Raw genomic sequence first — 21,270 nt, forward strand, 5'->3', positions numbered from 1 at the left:
TATTATTCGTAAGGATGTGGTTCGAATCCCGGCTAGTGCAAAACATTTTTTTGAACTTGTAAAAATAAATACGGCAAACGTAACATTTCAAAAGTAATAAATATATTTGAATAATGAATGCAAATAAAAGTAAATTTATTAATTAAATTGTACATTTCATTTCACTCTGTATCCATACAAAATAGTGATATTTCAATAAAAATGATTCAATGTTATTCATAAAAGTATGCACAGGTAGATTTTATCATACAAAAGATAGAAAAAAAAATTCTTCCTCAAAGAATATAATATTTTTAATGCCTAAATGGTTTGGTTGCAAAAACCTATTACGGCTCAGTCTCAGGCCGAATATGATATTTCCTTTTCATCTGGATCAATCATTTCATCACTGTTTTGTTATGACGTTGTCACGTTAAACTATCGTCCGTAAACCGACTTTACAGACAACCAATTTTTTTTATTTTTGACGTGACGTCTAATAAAACGATGAACGACGGCTGCACGCACGAAAAAGTATCCCGTTACGCATATTGTTCCGTTACGATGTGTCCCGTTACGCTAATTGTACGCTTGCGCCGCATCTATCTCTCTTCCACTCGACTGTTTATAAAGTGAAGTGAAAAGTTAATGTGTTTTTCATTGCTTATTACAACAACAATTTCGGCAATAAAGGTTAATTATTCTTGCATTTTAAAAATCTGATTACTAGTATAATTTCAAGTATTTATTCTTTTATTATTAAAATAAAAATGATCCATTTTATTCATAAAAGTATGCAATCATTTAATAAATGTTTTATTATGACGTTGTCACGTTAAACTATCGTCCGTAAACCGACTTTACAGACAACCAATTTTTTTATTTATCTATTTTTTCTCTCCCCCCCCCCCTCCTTTTTTGTCCTTATTCCTCATCCCTTTACTCCTGTCGCGCGAGGTTGAAACTGGAGAGTTGATCAGCTGGCACCGACCGGGATGAGCTGGTATTTTTATCGTAACGAAGTCCAGGACTCCTTCGTCGGCTCTTTGGCACTCGGGCGCGGACCACGCCCCCCCCCCCCCCACCCCACCCCCCGGCCAAGGTGCGCGGCGCCAATCAGTCACGTGACGACAGGCGACACACGAGACCCCGCCCACAAAGCGGCTCGGCGCGTGACAAGCCGTTAGAGAAACATTCACCTTTCACTTAAAAATAAATCAACTGATTACATCATCCAGGGATCTTTGTGAATTCACACACGAGTATGCTTTATTAGTTCACCTGGTGTGAATACGAAATACCGAATAATCGTCTTGGCATACCTACCTACTAACAAAACCATCGTAAAAATCACGTTACGGAAGTAATAAGTTTGTGAAATAATATGGCAAATTCACCACGAATCCAAGGTATCTCTTAACACTGTTAACAGAACAATTGTTCTTTTCTGACTCCGTCAAACGTTTCTTACTGGGCTAGCAGCTCTCTTAGTTCGTAAACTGACGAGTCATGTCAGTGACAAATGTAGGAAGTTGTCAGAACTATATATCTACATAGCCATGCTCATGACCTGAAATTGGTGGTCAAAAATTGTAGCTCTTATTCGGGGGAAAAAAAAATAATTAGAATTATTTTTCAAACAAAGAAATATAGCAATCTTTGACTGCGGTTAATTTAATTGACGACGAGGTTTCGGTAATATCAAGGTAGGGTTTTTTTTTAACTGGTGGCTTACTTAAATAATAATTTAATACCTACGTCAAACATTATTTAACAAATGCAATAATTTGTCTTACTTCAAATAAAAAATAAAAAATTAAAGTATATTTAAAATACCGCACGTAGTACCTACTCTCACACAATCTTGCTTTTTGTGAGGTTTTTTTTTTTTTTAATTTCCTGAAGGAAGAAGAAGAAGAAAAAATTGTGGTTTGTGTCAAGGACGCGAAAGAAAGGAAATAAACGAATGAAGAAATGGAGGAAAAACAAGACGTAAGTCGTGCGGACTGGGTTACTTCTTCCTAAATCGTTTACCCCCCCCCCCCTTTCCCAATCCCAACAAGGTTGTTTCCGTCGCGGCGACCAAGCGCCGAGTCACCGCCGAGTCACCGCCGAGTCACCGCCGAGTCACCGACGCCCGCTGTGACTCCCCGTGACTCCCCGCGGCGAGTCCGCAGATAAGCTAATGGAACGACACTCAAACTGCTCGCTCTCATTAGCAGATAGCATCGGGTGGTTTCCCTCCTTAAACCCGCGCCTCTGCCGCCACCGGGAGCGGCGATTTGACCTCCCACTTCGCGAGACGCCAAGCCGTGTCGATTGTGTTCGAGGTGTCGACATCTCCAGAGCCCGGAGTAGTTTTCGCGAATGCGGCGGAAAAAGAACAAGGAACCTCGGTGCTGCCATCTGCGGCGGATGGCGCGAAACCAATGTTCGCAAAGCCAAAGGAAAATTATCATAGAGACCGGAAAAATTCGCGGATTTATTTCGCGATTATGCTGAAACGCAAATAATTGTACCTTTGTGCAACTTCCTGCTATTGGTTCACTGTTAACCTGGAGGACTGTGTGCCAACTATAGACCCTCAGTCGAAGCAGTATCGAATCATGAGTCTCCCAATTGAGACGCCTCACGAGTCAGTAGCCAATGAACAGGCGACGTTTGCCCGGGTGTGCACAGGATCGTGGAGTCTATCCTGGAGGTCGTTGAACACGCGAATTTCTCCAGTTCCTAAGTATTAACTATTTAATGAATTTTAACACGACGGGCAGTATTTTCATAAGATTCTTTGTCGAAAATCAGGTCAAAAACCAAGATTTAGTAGTTTTTCAAGACTTTTGAAAAAAAAAATTATCGAAACAGTTTTCATGTAACTTATAGGCTAGTTGAAATTTCGGCGTCAAATTATTAAACGATTTAATAGTCGACGTAGCTGCTCCGGCAGGGAATTATAGCGGTGGGTGCCGAAACTACGTGTGATTCACGTCAATGAAAGTAATTTAAAACACAATTTGCAAATATTTATCAAGCGTGGCTGAGTAGCTCAATTGAAAGTAAACAACAGATAGGGACGGGAAAAATTTGCGTGTTCAACGACCTCCAGGATAGACTCCACGATTCTGTGCACACTCGGGCAAACGTCGCCTGTTCATTGGCTACTGACTCGTGAGGCGTCTCAACTAGGAGACTCGTGATTCGATACTGCTTCGACTGAGGGCCTATAATTGGACCACAGTCCTCCAGGTCAACAGTGAACCAATAGAAAAAATTGCATAAAGGTAAACTATTTGCATTCCAGCATATCGCGAAATGAATCCGCGAATTTTTCCGGTCTCTAGCTATAGAGCAACGTTTAGGAAAATATTTTTTTCTTTTGTAAAATCGCGTTTTACCATGATAGACACCCATGCAGATAAACTTGTAAGGCAGAACGTTATCAAAATAGAAACTTTCATCCAAATCATTAGAGTCGTTTACGAGATGCCAATGGATTTGTTTGTGTGTATATAATATATAGTATATATACAAGAATTTCTCGTTTAATAGTATTAGATTTGCAACATAAGATCACATGAATTTTCTGGTTACCATAAGTAAATATATATTTTTTAAAACACTATCAATGTGTTAACCACAAAATGTAAGTGTATAAATGTATATATTTCGTTTTTAAATATGTAAATGTGCCTCAAAAAGACAATTATAACAAAAAAAACATTGAGCCTCATGCTCCAACCTCAAGATTAAATGTTTTAAAAAAATTTCCTTTGAAGAAAATTTTTACACAAATCGTCAATGTTTGGGGCCTATTTACCATTTTATGTTTTTGACACAACAGTATGTTGTACTGGTGTGTCATATAACCAATTCTGATTCATCATGTAGACACCCGGAAATTTCGCTGATTCGTCTGGCATCAGGGTGGAATTCAAAGTCATGGGTGTTCTCAACCCATGTTTGCTCTACCATTGGTTGATTTCTTAGAGAGAATATTGTTAATAGGCACTGCCTGATTCGCTTTCTTCTCTCCTGGCTGGGCTTCGTTGGCTCGCGGTCGTAAAGGGGCGTAAACCGATAACTGCGGCCCAATCATGGACACAGTACGAGAGTGGAAAGTTTGCATTCTAGCTTGCGACTGAATGAATTCACGAAATCTCCGTATCTCTAATCATATGTGTAAACAAATGAAGCAATAAAGAAACTTATTCATTTTAATTGTAATGCTCGTTACCAAGGTTAGATGTTACCATCAATGGCGGGTACCAACAGATTCGTTCACATATTTTTTTTTGTTTTAATTTTCTCGTCATTACTATTATTTTAAAGGTAATTCTGAAAATTAAACACGAATGTTCCCTTGCATTTGTTTTTCTGTGACAAATATTTCCAACGGACGTGCACTAAGTGTAACAGGCATAGGTAAATGGGCGTAAAAAGTCGCGAAAGTGATACTAATCACAAAAACTTGCGAGTCTTTTTACACAAATGACATTACTCTTGGTAAATGTCTGTTGAAAATGTTTAGTAAACCACAACAAATACAAGAGAGGTGTTCGTGTTACAATTTCAGAAAAAGCCCTTAAATAATAGCATTGACAATATAATTTTTTAAAAATTTTCAACTTTGCGTGTGACACCAATGCAGAATTTTTTTTAGACAAGGATTTGTACAAAATAATAAAAAAAAAAAAAAACAGAAAAAATTTAAATATGTACATTCAAAAAATGTAGCCTAAAACATGGGGTTTGGACTGTTATAGCTTTTACCAATCTCTTGTGTAGCTTGTTTTTTCCAGAAACTCTGACATCTTATCTTACCTATATCACCAAAAACAACATACTTCCTTCATCGAAATATCACAAATGTTTTCATAATTTCGGAATTGTGGAGAATTGGGGGGGGGGGGGGGGGGGGGTTGTTTGTGTAATATATACCCCCAATTTCCCCCTCTTCATGCGTGTGTACCACTTGGGGGTGGTTTATAAATTTTTATAAATATTTTTAATTACTTTATGATATTTGTAGAGCAATTTAGCCCTATATTAAAATACTAGCATGAAGTGAGACAGTGAAAACGTGTTTAGACTTGAAACTTTAAAACCTTGAAATCTCACGTTTTGCAAGCTTTAAGAAAAAACATTTTTTTTAATCATTTTACGAAAAATATCTTGAAAATAAAGAATTTTAAAACAAAGACCACGTACACACATTTAATTTGGAACTGCCCTTTAACACATTTCGGTGCACGCTCAATTTTCATGCTATCGTTTAAATACAAATTTTGGCTTTTTAAGTTTCTCAAAACCTTCAGGTAAACATTTAATAAATTGATAAAACCATTTGTGACATTGTCCATAGCTATACGAATTTCGTTTAACATCGTAACTGAAATGAAAGAGTTTTTTTTTTTTTATTTTAGGTCAGGTCAGCGACTTTCAAAATACTCTCATATTGTAACCGAGAAGTTTGGATATTTGAATCGTAAATTTCCCCAATCATTGTTCTGAGAAGATGGCTGCAGAGCGCAGGTAGCGGCCATCACAGGGACTAGTAGCGCTTTCTGTCGGCGGGCGCTGCAACTACGTGGTCAGGTAACCTCCTCCCTCCCCCCTGCCTCTATCATTTACCGCGGCTCCTACAAACCCCTCGAGGCAAGGCCGCAGACAAAGAAGCGTGTAAACGCGCGGGCAATTTACGTCCCGTTAACTGAACTCGAGGTCTTTTACGACCTTGGCAACCGAACATTTCGCTGCGTCGCCGGCCGCAGAAGAGGCGAGAGCTCATTCAAGAGAAGCAATAAGAGTGACGAGTTGAAAGTTAAAATTACGGGATGTTTAACACGGTTCTCACCTAGCGTACTAGACGTTAATTTATGTCAACATCAGATAAACTTAGACTACAATCGCGATAGCACGCAAACAGCACATAATGCCTAAATAGACACAGCAAGACACTGCACACGAAGTTACATTCCAACTGTTTATTTTAATTCTCAGTTACTTCTGTCAACATTTTAAGTTATATATATAATTCAAACGTTTGAAACTTAAAATGTTGACAGAAGTAACTGAGAATTAAAATAAACAGTTGTAATGTAACTTCGTGTGCAGTGTCTTGCTGTGTCTATTTAGGCATTATGTGCTGTTTGCGTGCTATCGCGATTGATGTTGACATAAATTAACGTCTAGTACGCTAGGTGAGAACCGTGTTAAACATCCCGTCATTTAACTTTCAACTCGTCATTCTTATTGCTTCTCTTGAATATATATATATATTTATTTGCCATTTTGTTTTTTTAACGACTCTAAATGATTAACTTCAAGCCATTGCCTCGCACATAAATAACCTTCACATTGAAATACGTTTCTCTTCTCTTATCTTTGAAATACGCAAAAGTTATATAAAATCGTGAACTATATTATGCCACTGATAGAATTTAGACTATGCTAATTGGTCGGGAAAAAATACTTTTAGTAATGTTAGACGTTAGAAGTTGGAACACTAACAAAAGTTAGAAGTTGGACAAATTTATGTGCTTTACTTTGCGTGTGTTACTTTCCAATTGTAGCTGCCGCCATCTGCATGCGTACATTCAACTTCCTTCTGTGGTGTGCCGTGGGCGTGCTGTTACGAATCATAGCCAAGCTTTCAAAGTGACGTAAGCTTCGCAGCCGGCTGAATCGAAATATTCGAAAAGTAAAGCACGATTATGGAATTTAATCACGTCCGGTGGTGCATTTTGTGGGTTTGTATTAGGTTTATTTTTTATTTTTTAGAAAGTTATTTCAAGTGCCTACGAAACCCAGTTTGAATTGACATTGTTCAGTTTCTTTGCAAAACCAACTGAATTATATTTTTATTTCTTGTTAGATTACTAACAAACTAAAATCGGCGTTTAATTTGTAAACTGAGAACCATGCTATCACTGATTGAATTTGTTTAACCTAAATCTTAAAATAATTAACGTTCACAATTCTTAAGAAAACCAAATTATTATCGCAAGTAACCAAAAACTAGGCTTTGTAATGTGTTGTATGCAGATAGTTTTAAAGAAAAACTAATAGTTAACCAGTTACTAGTAAGGTAGTAGGAAAATTAATGAATGTAAATTTAATAAATAAATTGTTAAAAATCAACTTCTAGGATAATGGAATTAATTGTACTACAGATATAATGTGCATTTAGTGGATCCAGAAATTTTGCGAATTCGTTCGGCGACAGCCTTATGGCGGAGTCTCATACGCAATGTTATTATATTATTTTTTTTTTTTTTTTCATTTTCTCGTCATTAGGTACTTACTAGCAGTTAAAGGCTATTTTTGTAAATTCAACACTACAACTAACTTGCGTTTGTTGTTCTGTTACAAATATTTTTCACAGATATTTCTTAAAGTGTTATAATGGGTGTAAAAAAAGGCGCGCATGTGTTTGAAATTGCTAAAACAGAACCAAAAATACAAATTAGGCATAGTGTTAAATTTATATAAACAGCCTTTAACTAGTAGTAATGACGAGAACATTAAAACCAAAATACACATGGCGTGCGTGACCCCACCTTTAAGTTTGCTCTACCAATTTTTTTTTTTTTTGCCATTCGCTCATTTCTTAGTAAGAATGATTTTTTTATTGTTTTTGGCACTACCTGATTGGTTTACTTCTCTCCTAGCTGGGCATCGTTGGCTCACCGCCGTAGAGGGGCGTGTCCAGATAACTGCGGTCCAATCACGAACACAGTGCGAGAGTGTGAAGGTTTGCATTATAACCTGCGACTTAATAAATGCGCGAAATTTCTGAACCTCTAGTTACATGGCATTGTCGCAGTGCTTGTAAAAAATTTATTGCAAAGATTGACGTATACTACAACGAAAATTAAATTTTATTTGGGAATATGAGACTGTGTAAAACACTCCTTTTCAAACACTTTTAACACGAAGGCCTATTTGACTTTGAAATCAGGCCTAACAAGGTGTTTAAAAGTAATTATTCATCGACCTTGCTTGCATTTTCAAGACATCATTGTGATTATTAATTCTGCATTTTTATTATGGATGGCAGTGTAATCAAAGCTTGTTTTAATAATATACACTTAAATTTAAAAACAAAATTTCAAACGTTTGTGTTGTCATTTAAAACATGTTTCAGATTATATTAAAAAAAATTATATATTTTAATGTGTTCGTTCGTTTGTTCTGGGGTCATTTCCTTTCTTACTGTTTGAAAATAACGGGATCCAGGCTATATAATTTTTAAACGAGAAGATGCCTATAAGGTCGTCCTACAAGTCTTCACTAAGCGCACCCCCGCCTCTGTGACCGACAAGCGCATATCTTCAGATCTTGCGTAATGACATCTGAAACTAATATGTGACGATTGTGTATTTGTTTAGCGTGCATTTTAATTGCAACGAAGTTAAGGAGGTTTGTGTTGTTTAGAGTTTGATATTTAATATTTATTTCTCCCCCCCCCCTTCCCCCTAACTAAACGATTTAAAAAAGTTTTGAAACACATTTTTGATGACTAAAAAAATGTTTAATCAACAGTTAAGAAAAAATTTAATCTAAATTAATATAATACTATAGGCCTAATGACAAGCTTTCCTCTTTTCGTTAGTAAACAGAAACAAGAATTAAACAAGAATGTAAACTTTTGAAATTCCAGCAGCAAAGATATGTCGGGGGAGCTAAGAGCGATATTAGCACACGGCTCACCCGCCTCTACGCCTCTACGTGCCAGGCGTACAGCATGCTCTTTGGTAAATGCCTCCGGGACTACTCACATTAATATGAAAAAAATAAACGTAATTACATTTATTGCTTACCATATATTTCAGACATTAAAAATAAACCCGTCTTAGTTTCCCCCCCCCCCTCCAACTGTAAAAAAAAATACACGTTAAAAATGAAACAATGAAAACAAATCTACCCATGGAGAATGCATTGTCTCTTAAATGCTGTTCGTAATAAAGACACCTTTAATAAATGTCGAGGGGTTCGTAAAATTGGCGCGTTCAACGCTTCTTTGCCGCAGGTTTCGGCAAAGAACGACCCCAGTCGGCTGTGAAAAAAAAAATTAAATAAATAAAACAGTTCACGCAGAGTTCGGCAGTTCGGGAACACATTTATCTCTCTCTCTCTCTTTCTCTCTCTCTCTCTCGCTGTGGTTTATCGCACGACCGCTTTGCCCCCATATAGCCCATACCAAGGCGAGACCGTTAATTCTGTTTCACCGGGACTTCACGCACGATTGCTTCCTCACCTCGTTTATACGTAAAGAGGGGTGAAACATGTTTAAAAGTAGGTATACGGGTTGGAGCGGAGGGGGGGCGGGTACTCGTAAGACTCCAAAAAAGGAATTATGGACGAGGGTATGGGTGGGGAGGGGGGGGGGGGTGTATATAGCCGCTTGCCATGCACCAGGTGGGAAGGAGAAAGGGCTTTTTATCAGGGCGAATCGTTAATCGACTGGAGGGGGGGGGGAAGCAGTGTGTGGGGGTAGACCAGACCTGCGTGTGTGCGTGTACCTTGATTATCTCTACATGGCGGCATTGTTTGACTTCCCACCCCTCCCCTCCCTTACATCACTCCAACCCTCCTTTTTTCCCTTTCTCACCCTTCTTCATCGTCCTCGGGGCGCGATCGATAATTCCCCCCCCCCTTACCCCTTCTCCGCGCCAATCGCAAGCCCCGCGGCAATGGGTGGGCGTGGCCAAGAGGGACGTCTGCGCCTTTTTTTTTACCTCCCACACCCCCTTAATAGCTCGGGCACCCCTCACGCGGGGGCCGGGTCCCGTGTGTGTTTTCACGGCGACCCCTGGGTTGCTACCCCATTGTGTTCCAGCGCCCTTCTCGCCGGGGAGGGGTTTGACGAACTGCTCCTACCCCCCACCCCCTATCCACCTTTTCCACCCCTTTTTATCTTCCGCGTCGGGAGCGATTAAAAGAGGACTGCTGCGGAGGGGCGAATGTCTAATTCATTTCCGAAGTGGGAAGGCATTATCTTTATTTTAGTTTTTTTTTTTCCTACCCCCGCCGCTGCTGCGAAAACACGGGTCTGATTTTCCTTTTCCCCGTCCTACCCTGAAAAAAAAAAAAATTCTTCCCGGAGGGATGCGCTGATCGTGCTGTGGTTTTCCGTCTCGCCCTTAATCATCGCCGCCGGAAAAAAAAAAAAAAACCCTCTTAGTCCCGTATTTTCACCACTAAATACGCCAGTTGTGCAAGACTCGTCCTTGTACGATTTTCGTCTGAAGTGAACAGTATGAAGAAAAAAAAAGCTTCAACTGTATACTGCAAAAAAAAAATATTTTTTTTTGAGGGGGAAACAATGTGATGCAAAACGCGTTTTACTATTGTACTCGCAACTAGTTTGTTACTCAAATAACGTTTGCTAGGTACTTTTTTTTTTGCCAGGTTTGCAATTTCTCTGCCGCATCATAAAGAAACGTTGACACAATATGCACTCGCCTATCACATACGCGCAGAGGTTGCTCAATTATTATCCTCTACTAAGTAATGGAACAACACAACCCTGATTTCATCGGCTGTTTGCACTGCTTATTAGAAACCATTCTTGTAGCTACTTTTTACAAGGATCTGTAAAAATATTACGAGTGAAGCGTTGTATTATTTTTGACGCGATAACGTCTTATAAATTCGATGAACGCCGGCTGCACGCACGAAAAAGTGTCACGTTCCGCCTGAGCCGAGCGTGCAAGAACCGACCAACCACCGTGCGAGAAAATCTTCTATAATATCAAACAGGTTAAGGCGGGTTTTTTAACTAATTGTTCGTGATTATATTTAAACAAATTATTTAAATTAAATTTGTAAAAACTGTAAATAATATTTGTAAATTAAAAAGTACGCAATTTTTCATCAATGTTTTGTTATGACGTTATCACTTAAAATTATCGTCCGTAAACCGACTTTACAGACAACCCCCTTTTTTTCTAACAAATTTATGTGAGACAAACACATATATGTTGTAACATCCATGTTTATTATAACTTGGAAGACTACAATCCATGCTTCTCAGATAAATTACATGTTAGTTTTAAATGTTCCACAGGAACGTACTGCACAATAATAATAAACTATTTTGGCACGCAGTAAATAAATAATATTTCTGCAAAGGTTTGCAATAATGTAATCGCGAGAACAGTTCTTAGGTAACTGGACAGTTTTTCGGCAAGGTAAAAAGAACATGCTTCACGATAGTTTGCGTGCCTAGTAAACATTATGTAGCCTTTAAACACTGTAAATCAAGAATTTTTCCCACTGATAAGTATACTTTATATACAATAATATAGAAATATGAAGTTTAAAGCATAAAGGTATTAAATTTGGTAAAAGGTTGATTTAAAAAGTATTTAATTCAGATTAATGAATAAATGACAAGAAGGACAATTTAATTTTTTTTTTTCTGTACGCAATTTCAGTGGTAAAGTTGGTACATGCTTTGATAACGAAGGCCGGGAAACTAATTAGACACAGTGGGAATACTTTCTTCAGATTTTCTTTTGTCTTGAAAACGTAACTAGGATTAATGTAACGATCCGTCATTAGTGTTTGTTCAAATTGGCAGTCCTACATATAACTGCAAGAGACTATTACTGTTGCGATGGAAGTTATATGACTATAAATTTAGTTGTACCTATCGATACGCAGAAAATGGGGATCTTTATGTATATCAGGAAAACCCGAGACTCTAATCAATTAAAAAAAACTAATACAGTCATTAAGTACACAATGGGTACGTTAAAGTAGCGTGTTCAAATGTAAATTAGAATTACAGAATTAATATTTATATTAGAATATGTTTGTGGAGTAAAAATCTCAAAAAGAAGAAGCTTTATGATTTCTTTTAAGTGCTAATTCTGTTATTAACGGAAACATGTTTAATTATTTTATGTAATGGTAACAGTGAAATAAATTTATTTTTTCAACACATTTGTATGTAACAAACAAATTAGTTTTATTATGCATGTCCTAATTTCCATCGTAATTACGCATTCCAGATTATTTACTAGATCAGATAATTACAAACAAATCGTGGTAGCTTAGAGAAACTTATAAAGTTCATAAGTTTCCAAAAAAAAAAAAAAAATATTGTATGAAGTACTAAAAAGGGAGAATAAAAAAAAACTGTATGTACAAAATTTAGTGCATAATACGGCACACATTAGCCTAATAAATATAGACTTAAGTGGGTTTTACATTTGCAGGTGAACATGGTTTTTATCAACTCTATCCTTTTTAAATTTAATTGCTTATTTTGAGTAGATAATGCAGGGATAATTAATTTACAGATTTGGTTAAGTGAAAGAGGAGTATCCACCTTAGCTACAAGGACATTAATTTTTTTTTAATTAATGCAAACACTTGCCTTCGGAGCACCAATAAACAGTTGATGCTTGAGCGATTTCAACGGGGCAATCATCGTAGTATATCAATTTAAGATATTACGGGTGGGGTGGAAGGTTTATTTAATTTTTTTGCCATCAAGTGTAGATTTAATTGAATTTTTTAAAAAAAATTAATTAAGCTGTTAATTACTCTTCCCATGCCGTCACAGGGCGTTAGCGCCTATTTCGCCTCGCTTCCCCACACACGAGTCAGTCCTCCCTCCCGGAAGTCATAACAGGGCATGCATCACCTGCTCTCAACAACAATTCACGCCCCAACCCCCCCCCCCCCCCCCCAAAAAAAAAACAGTACCCGGGGAAATGTACCTATAACGCATCGGAGACAGGGAAACGTTTGTAACGAGCAGGCGGTGGTCACGAGTCCATTACGTCATGGACACTGCGTTCAGAACCCCGCCCACCCAGGCGCACACACACGGTGCGCAGATCTCCAGGGGAAAAAAACGCGATTTGAAAAACCACTCAAGATATCCGATTAGTAGAGACCTGCAAAATTCGCGGATTCAATGACCTCCAGGATAGACTCTACTACACTCTACACACTCGGGCAAATGCCACCTGTTCATTGGCTGCTGACTTGTGAGTCGTCTCGACCGAGTGTCAGTGATTCGACACTTCTTTGAGCGAGGGTCTTTAATTGGCCCTTATTACTCCAGATTAACAGTGAACCAATTGCAGAAGCAGCGCTTAGGTATAATTATTTTAATTGTAGCATATCACGAAATGAATCCGCGAATTTTGCAGGTCTCTACCGATTAGTAGAGACCGGAAAAATTCGCAAATTCACTTCGCGATAGTCTGAAATTCATATAAGTACATATACCTTTAAGCTGCTCTTGCTATTGGCTCACTGTTAGTCTGGTGCGACTCTGGGCCAATGAGGAGACCCCTCAACCAAAGAAGTGACGAATGACGGGCAATACCAGTTGAGACGACTCACAGTTCAGCAGCCAATTAACTGACGTTATTTGCCCGAGTGTACAGAGGAATGTGTAGGCTATCCCGAAGGTCATCGAAACCACGAATTTTTCAGGTCCCTACCGGTTAGGGTCTGTTTACGAAAATGATTTAAATATTCGCTGAGGGCCAACAAGTAGTTTGCATCCCGGGTTAAGTTTTTTAAAATGCATTTGTAGAAGAGTTAAAATTACTAAAAAAAAAAGTGTTTTCAGAGTAATTTTTAGGCATGAAACAACCGGCACATATTCCTAAAAGCGCTCAAGGGACTTGCATTATACCTTTATCTTCATTTCTCCGACTCTGTGTGTAATCTTTTATTTTACTTTATTTTACACAGACTGTCTTAATGCCATTTCCAATTGTTGATTAGTCCTCCCCCAAAACATTTTTGTGTTAAGTTCTATTAAAATGTCATCTAGGGGCCTCCGTAAAATTTCAAGATATTTTCCGTTCACTGCGAATTATTGCTTCATTTTTTTTTGTGGTTTAATAAAACTAAATATCTAAATAAAAATGTATTTATTTTAGTGATGAGGCTAGTCGAGTGTTTTATATGAACAAGCTTGGCCATTTTTTCGATCATGACACACCAGAGTGACTCGAGTTTATGAGCACCGCATAAAGTAGCCAAGTGTTTCTGTACCAAGTGCTTCGGAACCCACTGCAACCTTGGATGTTGCGTCCTTGTTGCCTTGAGCCTCTGTGCACGACTGTGCGACGTCAAAACCACATAGCTTTTTCTAAGAGCCATGGCAAATTGTGAGGGTGCAGCAGTACGGTGACCACATTCTCATCGGGCCCCGTCAAGAGCGGGACGACACCTCTCTCTCACCGACCTCAGCCAAATAACCACAGGAGGAAAGCTACAGTATTTTGTTGAAATACCTTGACACGAAATGTATTCGCGAAATACAGGTGTCCCTACCCATAGGATCGAACAAATGATGTTCCTGAAGAGCTCGCGTCGACGACGGCCACCGAAGAGGCCGACTACTCCCGTCCAGCTGAACAGCTCCTTCCTGCTCTACGGTCCCCAGTCGAGTCCGTCGGATCCAGTTGGAACCAGTTAAATTCACTAGGATCCAGTCGGGTCCTGTAAGATCCAGTTGAAGCCAGTTAGATTCCCTTGGAGACAGATTCACTTGGATCCAGTCGGAGAAAGATTCACTTGGATCCAGTCAGGTCCTGATTCGTTTGGAGACAGTTAGATTCACTTGGATCCGGTCGGAGAAAGATTCACTTGGATCCAGTTAGTTCCTGATTCACTTGGAGACAGTTAGATTCACTTGGATCCGGTCGGAGAAAGTTTCACTTGGATCCAGTTAGGTACTGATTCACTTGGAGACAGTTAGATTCACTTGGATCCGGTCGGAGAAAGATTCACTTGGATCCAGTTGGGTCTTGTAGGATCCGGTTGGATTCAGTTGGGTCCTGTTGGGATCCTGTTAGAGACAGTTGGTTCCAGATTCAGTTACAGCCATGTTGGATCCAGTTGGTTTCAGTTGGGTCCTGTTGGGATCCTGTTAGAGACAGTTGGTTCCAGATTCAGTTACAGCCATGTTGGATCCAGTTGGTTTCAGTTGGGTCCTGTTGGGATCCTGTTAGAGACAGTTGGTTCCAGATTCAGTTACAGCCATGTTGGACCCAGTTGGATTCAGTTGGGTCCTGTTGGGATCCTGTTAGAGACAGTTGGTTCCAGATTCAGTTACAGCCATGTTGGATCCAGTTGGTTTCAGTTGGGTCCTGTTGGGATAATGTTAGAGACAGTTGGTTCCAGATTCAGTTACAGCCATGTTGGACCCAGTTGGATTCAGTTGGGTCCTGTTGGGATCCTGTTAGAGACACAGTTGGTTCCAGATTCAGTTACAGCCATGTTGGACCCAGTATGATTCAGTTGGGTCCTGTTGGGATCCTGTTAGAGACAGTTGGTTCCAGATTCAGTTACAGCCATGTTGGATCCAGTTGGATTCAGTTGGGTCCTGTTGGGATCCTGTTAGAGACAGTTGGTTCCAGATTCAGTTACAGCCATGTTGGATCCAGTTGGTTTCAGTTGGGTCCTGTTGGGATCCTGTTAGAGACAGTTGGTTCCAGATTCAGTTACAGCCATGTTGGATCCAGTTGGTTTCAGTTGGGTCCTGTTGGGATCCTGTTAGAGACAGTTGGTTCCAGATTCAGTTACAGCCATGTTGGACCCAGTTGGATTCAGTTGGGTCCTGTTGGGATCCTGTTAGAGACACAGTTGGTTCCAGATTCAGTTACAGCCATGTTGGACCCAGTATGATTCAGTTGGGTCCTGTTGGGATCCTGTTAGAGACACAGTTGGTTCCAGATTCAGTTACAGCCATGTTGGATCCAGTTGGATTCAGTTGGGTCCTGTTGGGATCCTTGTTAGAGACAGTTGGTTCCAGATTCAGTTACAGCCATGTTGGACCCAGTTGGATTCAGCTGGAACCATTTGGACGAGCCTCTTCAGGTTGCTCGGTGGCGCCTCTGCCGAAGATGCTTTCGTCCGCGACCCGAGCTAATGGCAGGGCCTTTCTTCACTCCGGCCCGACCTTCCCGCCGGTGTACCTTGGCCCGGGACCTTTAATTTACTCCCGGGATGAGGGCCGGCAGTTCCTGGGAGAAGGGCAGGGAGGGGCGAGGCGGCAAGGGCCCCATCTTTCCTCCCGCTCTCTCTCTCTCTCTCTCCTCTCACGTTGACGATTTGCATCAAAACGAGCCGCCGGCCACCTTTCAGGCCCGCCGGGGTTATTAGCTGTCTGATTGGGTTTTCCTCCCCCCCTACGTCCTCCCCGGCGCCGAGTCTGGGTGGTCGGGTCAGGGAGGGGGGCGGAGGGACGGAGGCGCCTTCCACCCAACAACGTAGCCGGCGGAACTGCCCCGGAGGCGAGCTGACATCGGCGCTACCTCGACCCCGACGGCACACGCCTCGCTGCGAGCTGCACCTCGCGATTCGCGATTGTAAACATTTACAATATACTTCTTGTAGCACGTATTACAAACTATTTCTCAGCAACTGATTTCAAAAAGGAATCTTGTGTAATAGTACAGATTTTTTTGACGTGACAACGTCTGATAAATCGATTAACGCCGGCTGCACGCACGAAAAAGTGTCCCGTTACACACATTGTCCCGTTACGCTCACTGTTGCGCTTGCGCCGCATCTATCTCTCTTCCACTCGAATTGGAACAACCATCGATTTGAATTTTTTCGCGGCACATTAAACTTTAAAAACTCCCAGTCGTTTCCTACTTTTCCTGTCATCGTCCTATCCTTAACAGAATAACACAGATTGGAAGAAGTTAAATAGCAAACATGTATGAAAGTTATAGTTAAAATAATCTCTTCGTTAAAGTAATAAACATATTTGAATTAATGAGTGCAAATAAAAGCAAATTTATCAATTAAATTGTAGATTTAATTTCACTCCTTCTTTGTATCCGTACAAAATAGTGATAATTCAATAAAAATGATTCAATTTTATTTATAGAAGTATGCAATCATTTCATCAATGTTTTGTTATGACGTTGACACGTTAAACTATCGTCCGTAAACCGACTATACAGACAAACAATTTTTTTTCTGTGAAGCGTCCACTTGCATTACGAGTTCCCGAGGAACATTTGTGTGAAACAAGAATCAGAAGACGGGTTATGACATACCTACTTTATTTTGATCGTTAAATGCCCCTATTTCCTGTTGTTACCATTGGAAGGTTACTCCTTTTCTCAAGAGATAATTAAAGGAGATAGGGGTCTAACACTGATAAATAATTAAACACGCCCAGAAAACCCATCGCTCCTTTCAGATGTTTGCGTCCTGAATTATTGGCTTTTAGTGCTTTGTTACCAACGTCAATTTGCATATTATATTTGAGAAACTAAACCCCCAAACCCCCCCTAAAAAACATAATATCGTTTCTTGGACAATAAGTAAACTCTGATTTCGGATTACCAAGATTTTTTTTAATTACATTAAGTTGCTGGTTTATTGACATATTTTATTTATTTCTAATTACAGTTAAAAACCGGCACAGCCTCTTGAGACGTAATCTGTGCTCATTACAGCTGGCTAATCCAAACCTTTTTTTTTAATGTGTTAAGATAAGGTATCAGATAAGGGCTTAAATACCTTATATTTAGGGACTGGAAAAATTCGCGTATTCAACGACCTCCAGGATAGACTCCACGATCCTGTGCATACTCGGGAAAACGTCACCTGTTCATTAGCTACTGACTCGTGAGGCGTCTCAATTGGGAGACTCGTGATTCGATACTGCTTTGACTGAGGGCCTATAATTGGCCCACAGTCCTCCAGGTTAACAGTGAACCAATAGCAGAAGTTGCATAAAGGTACGACTATTTGCATTTCAGATTATCGCGAAATGAATCCGCGAATTTTTCCGGTCTCTACTTATATTTATACAAAAAGCAATGCACCATCATGCTGAATATAATAAAAAAAAACAAGGAAATGTTTGAATTGTCACAAACATACAATTATGTTGTCAATAAACATTAGAAAATAATTTTTTGTGAATAATAAGTAGAAGTTCTTTGCGAATATATTGAAATAATTCTAAGTCTTATAATTATTACTTTAACTGTCTAAACAAAATAGTACTGAATACCTTCAGTTCCTGCGCTTATGTTAAAATAGATATTCGAAAAAAAGATCCACTGACAGTAGATATATATTGTACAATAATCTAGGTAAAATGTTTGAAGGTTGATTATCAGACGTGGTATTGCTTGTTGTGATTGTTGGTGGGGAGAGACGGAGTGACGGTGTTGTCGCCGCTGTGTTGCAGGAGCACCCGGGCCTCAGGGGCACGCCCCTCGCCATGTTGGCGGCGCAGTGCAACAAGCTGTCCAGCAAGTCGCCGCCGCCGCTGGCCGACGCCGCCGTGGGCAAGGGCTTCCACCCCTGGAAGAAGAGCCCTCAGGGGGCGGCGACCAGCTCTCCGTCCGGCCTGCCGCAGCGCTCCGCCGCCTCCAGCGTCGCCAACTCCAGCTACTCCAGCCGGCCCGTGGTGGCCACGGCGTGCGGCGCGGCGGCCTCCTACGGCGGCGGCGACCTCTACTTCCCCGGCGGCGGCGGGGGCGGCGGCGGGGGCGGCGAGGCCTCGCTGCTCGGCAAGGTGGAGCCCGGCCTGGGCCCCGTGTACTCGCGCCACCCCTACGAGTCGTGGCCCTTCAACGCGCACCACTCGGCCGTGAAGCCGGGCGACCCGGCGGCGGCGGCGGCGGCGGCGGGCGCCTGGTGGGACGTGCACTCGGCGGCGGCGGCGACGGGCGGCTGGCTCGACATGAGCGGCGCCGGCATGCACGCGCAGATGGCCGCCGCCAACTACGCCGCCACCGAGTACTCGTCCTTGAGCCACCAGCTGGCCGCGTCCAACACCGCGGCGCACCACCTGCTGTCCTCGGGCCAGCACCTGCTGCAGGACACGTACAAGTCCATGCTGCCGGGCTCGCAGTCGTTCGGGCTGGCGCACCACCACCACCACCACGCCGCGGCGCCGCCCCCGGCGGCGGCGGCGGCGGCGTCTCTGCCGCCCCAGGTGCCGTCGCCGCGCTCGCAGCGGCGCTACACGGGCCGCGCCACCTGCGACTGCCCCAACTGCCAGGAGGCGGAGCGGCTGGGCCCGGCGGGAGTACACCTCCGCAAGAAGAACATCCACAGCTGCCACATCCCCGGCTGCGGCAAGGTGTACGGCAAGACGTCGCACCTCAAGGCGCACCTCCGTTGGCACACGGGCGAGCGGCCGTTCGTCTGCAACTGGCTGTTCTGCGGCAAGCGGTTCACCCGGTCGGACGAACTGCAGCGCCACCTGCGTACCCACACGGGGGAGAAGCGCTTCGCGTGCCCCGTCTGCAACAAGCGCTTCATGCGCAGCGACCACCTGGCCAAGCACGTCAAGACGCACAACGGCAACGGCAGCAAGAAGGGCAGCTCCGAGTCGTGCAGCGACTCGGACGACGGGGGCAGCCAGCCCGGCGTGAGCTCGCCGGCGTCCGTGGGGCACACGCCGCCGCCGCAGGGGCTGGACGAGGCCAAGCCGCCGCCGGGGGGCGTGGTCTGAGCCCGGTGGGGTCCCGCGCTCTTCTACCACCCCCCGCAGTACCACCACTGAGCGCGCCCCAGGGACCCCACCCCGTGCCATGCCGTGCGACCCTTCCCGCCAGACGCCGTCTTTCGTCGCGCGGCTCCGCCCTGCCGGTCGTCTCCCGGACCGCGTCCTCCGCACGTCTGCCAACCTGTGTCCCGGCGATACTGAGCCAAACAGCCTAGGGGAGATCAACACGCCGTAAATATTAAAAAAAAAAAAATAACACGAGAGTTTTTTTATTTATAAATATAAAGTTTAACGTATTTAGCAGCGGCAACTAGTGTTAGGTAGCCTGATCATGTGCTTGGCAAGATGATAGTGGTAGTATACATGCCTCCATATTTACCTTTTCCCCATTCTACCGACCAAAGTTTCAAGATAAAGTAAATTAATTTTGATAGGTATTCGATTTTTTAGTATCTTCCGTTACCTGGAAAAAAGAAACTTTATCTTTTTTGAGAGAAAAAAAAAAGTTGTTTGGTGCAGTTGAAAGTTATATGTGGGTTGTTATTTGACACCTAGTAGTGTCGTATATTTTTTCGCTGGTAGGGAATATATTTTAATAGGTTGGTATCTGCAAAATGCTAGGTTTATTCAAACTGTTCAAACTTCATAAATTTTTCTCGTGGATGAATACATTAAATAGATTTCAGTTTTCGTCAACTTGTGGATTTATAACACGCATAAAATCGCATATAAGAGAGATTTACAGATGCTACTTGTTTAACATAGTTAAATATAAAATCCACACTGTAATTACTTATTTTAAATATGATTTAATAATTGTATTTAAATTAACGGCTAGTTATTGTGTGAAAATTTTACCATAATTTTACTTTTTCAAAAAATAACTTTATATGCAAATTCACGGTATTTTACTTTTGTAATATTCTATTGTTAGTTACTACTGAAACTATTTTTTTTTTTGCTGTCTTATAAAGTGCATAGTTAAAATTTTGGAGTAAAATATTTTTCCGGCGCAGCAAGGAAATTTGACTAGATTTTGTTTCGAGTAATACCCACTCGTTCAGAGCCACCGAGAGAAATTTTGGACCCGAGAACAAATAAATTATATTTTCGCGCCCTCTTCCCATTACTTAATGTACAAATTTTCCAACCCCGCAGTCGAAAAAAAAAAAATACACCGTGAACTGCAAACGTTACCGGCCATTATTGTACATGTAATCTCTGCGTATCGCATAGTCTGTAAGGTTTTCAAGGAATTATGTTAGCAATAGACCTACTACTACCTACTCAGCCCTCCACCCCTAGCCAACCCCTTCCTGCACTGCATTCATTAAGTAATTGTTACCGAAAGTATAATATTTATATCGCGATTAGTTTGCTTAATCTGGCTTTGCGGGATTCATCCTATCAGATCACGTCGCATTGTTTGCAAGTTTTACACGTAAGATTTCTTGGACGTAGTTACTATTTGTTTTTTGTCTTTCATACAGATACTTAAAGTACAGTAGTTGAAATGCATCTTCAAATCATTATGGTTGAAAAAGCCTATTCCACTTCACAGCTCATATACATGCGTGGAAGCAGTAAAGTTTTTAGTTTAAGGTGAAACGGGGGTGAGTTACAAAATACTTCGAAGATACTCCGGCAAGCTTACATACCCTCAAGGTTCCCTCCCCTAATTCGTTTTTCATTCACTTCCAACCCCCTTTTTTGAAACATTTTTCAAACCTTCAGCGTTGGTTTTTTTTTTCTTTCAAATTCTAAGATAAAGCAATCGATCTTATTCCATCAGCGTTATTAGAATATGCAGGTTTTTCACGAGA

General features: G+C 41.5%; 1 protein-coding gene across 4 annotated transcripts in view; it reads left to right on the plus strand.

The window, feature by feature from the left end:
- Window positions 1-19,539, plus strand: part of LOC134539966 (transcription factor Sp9-like) — a 337,688-nt gene extending 318,149 nt beyond the window's left edge. For all 4 annotated transcript variants that reach the window (XM_063382360.1, XM_063382363.1, XM_063382361.1 and 1 more), the window contains one exon: window positions 18,179-19,539. In XM_063382360.1, coding sequence (XP_063238430.1) covers window positions 18,179-19,453 — 1,275 coding nt within the window. In that variant the 3' untranslated portion in view covers window positions 19,454-19,539. The remainder of the gene's footprint in view (window positions 1-18,178) is intronic.
- The last annotated feature ends 1,731 nt before the right edge of the window (window positions 19,540-21,270 follow it).

Source organism: Bacillus rossius, chromosome 16 (assembly GCF_032445375.1).
Source record: "Bacillus rossius redtenbacheri isolate Brsri chromosome 16, Brsri_v3, whole genome shotgun sequence".
Classification (NCBI taxonomy): Eukaryota; Metazoa; Arthropoda; class Insecta; order Phasmatodea; family Bacillidae; genus Bacillus; species Bacillus rossius.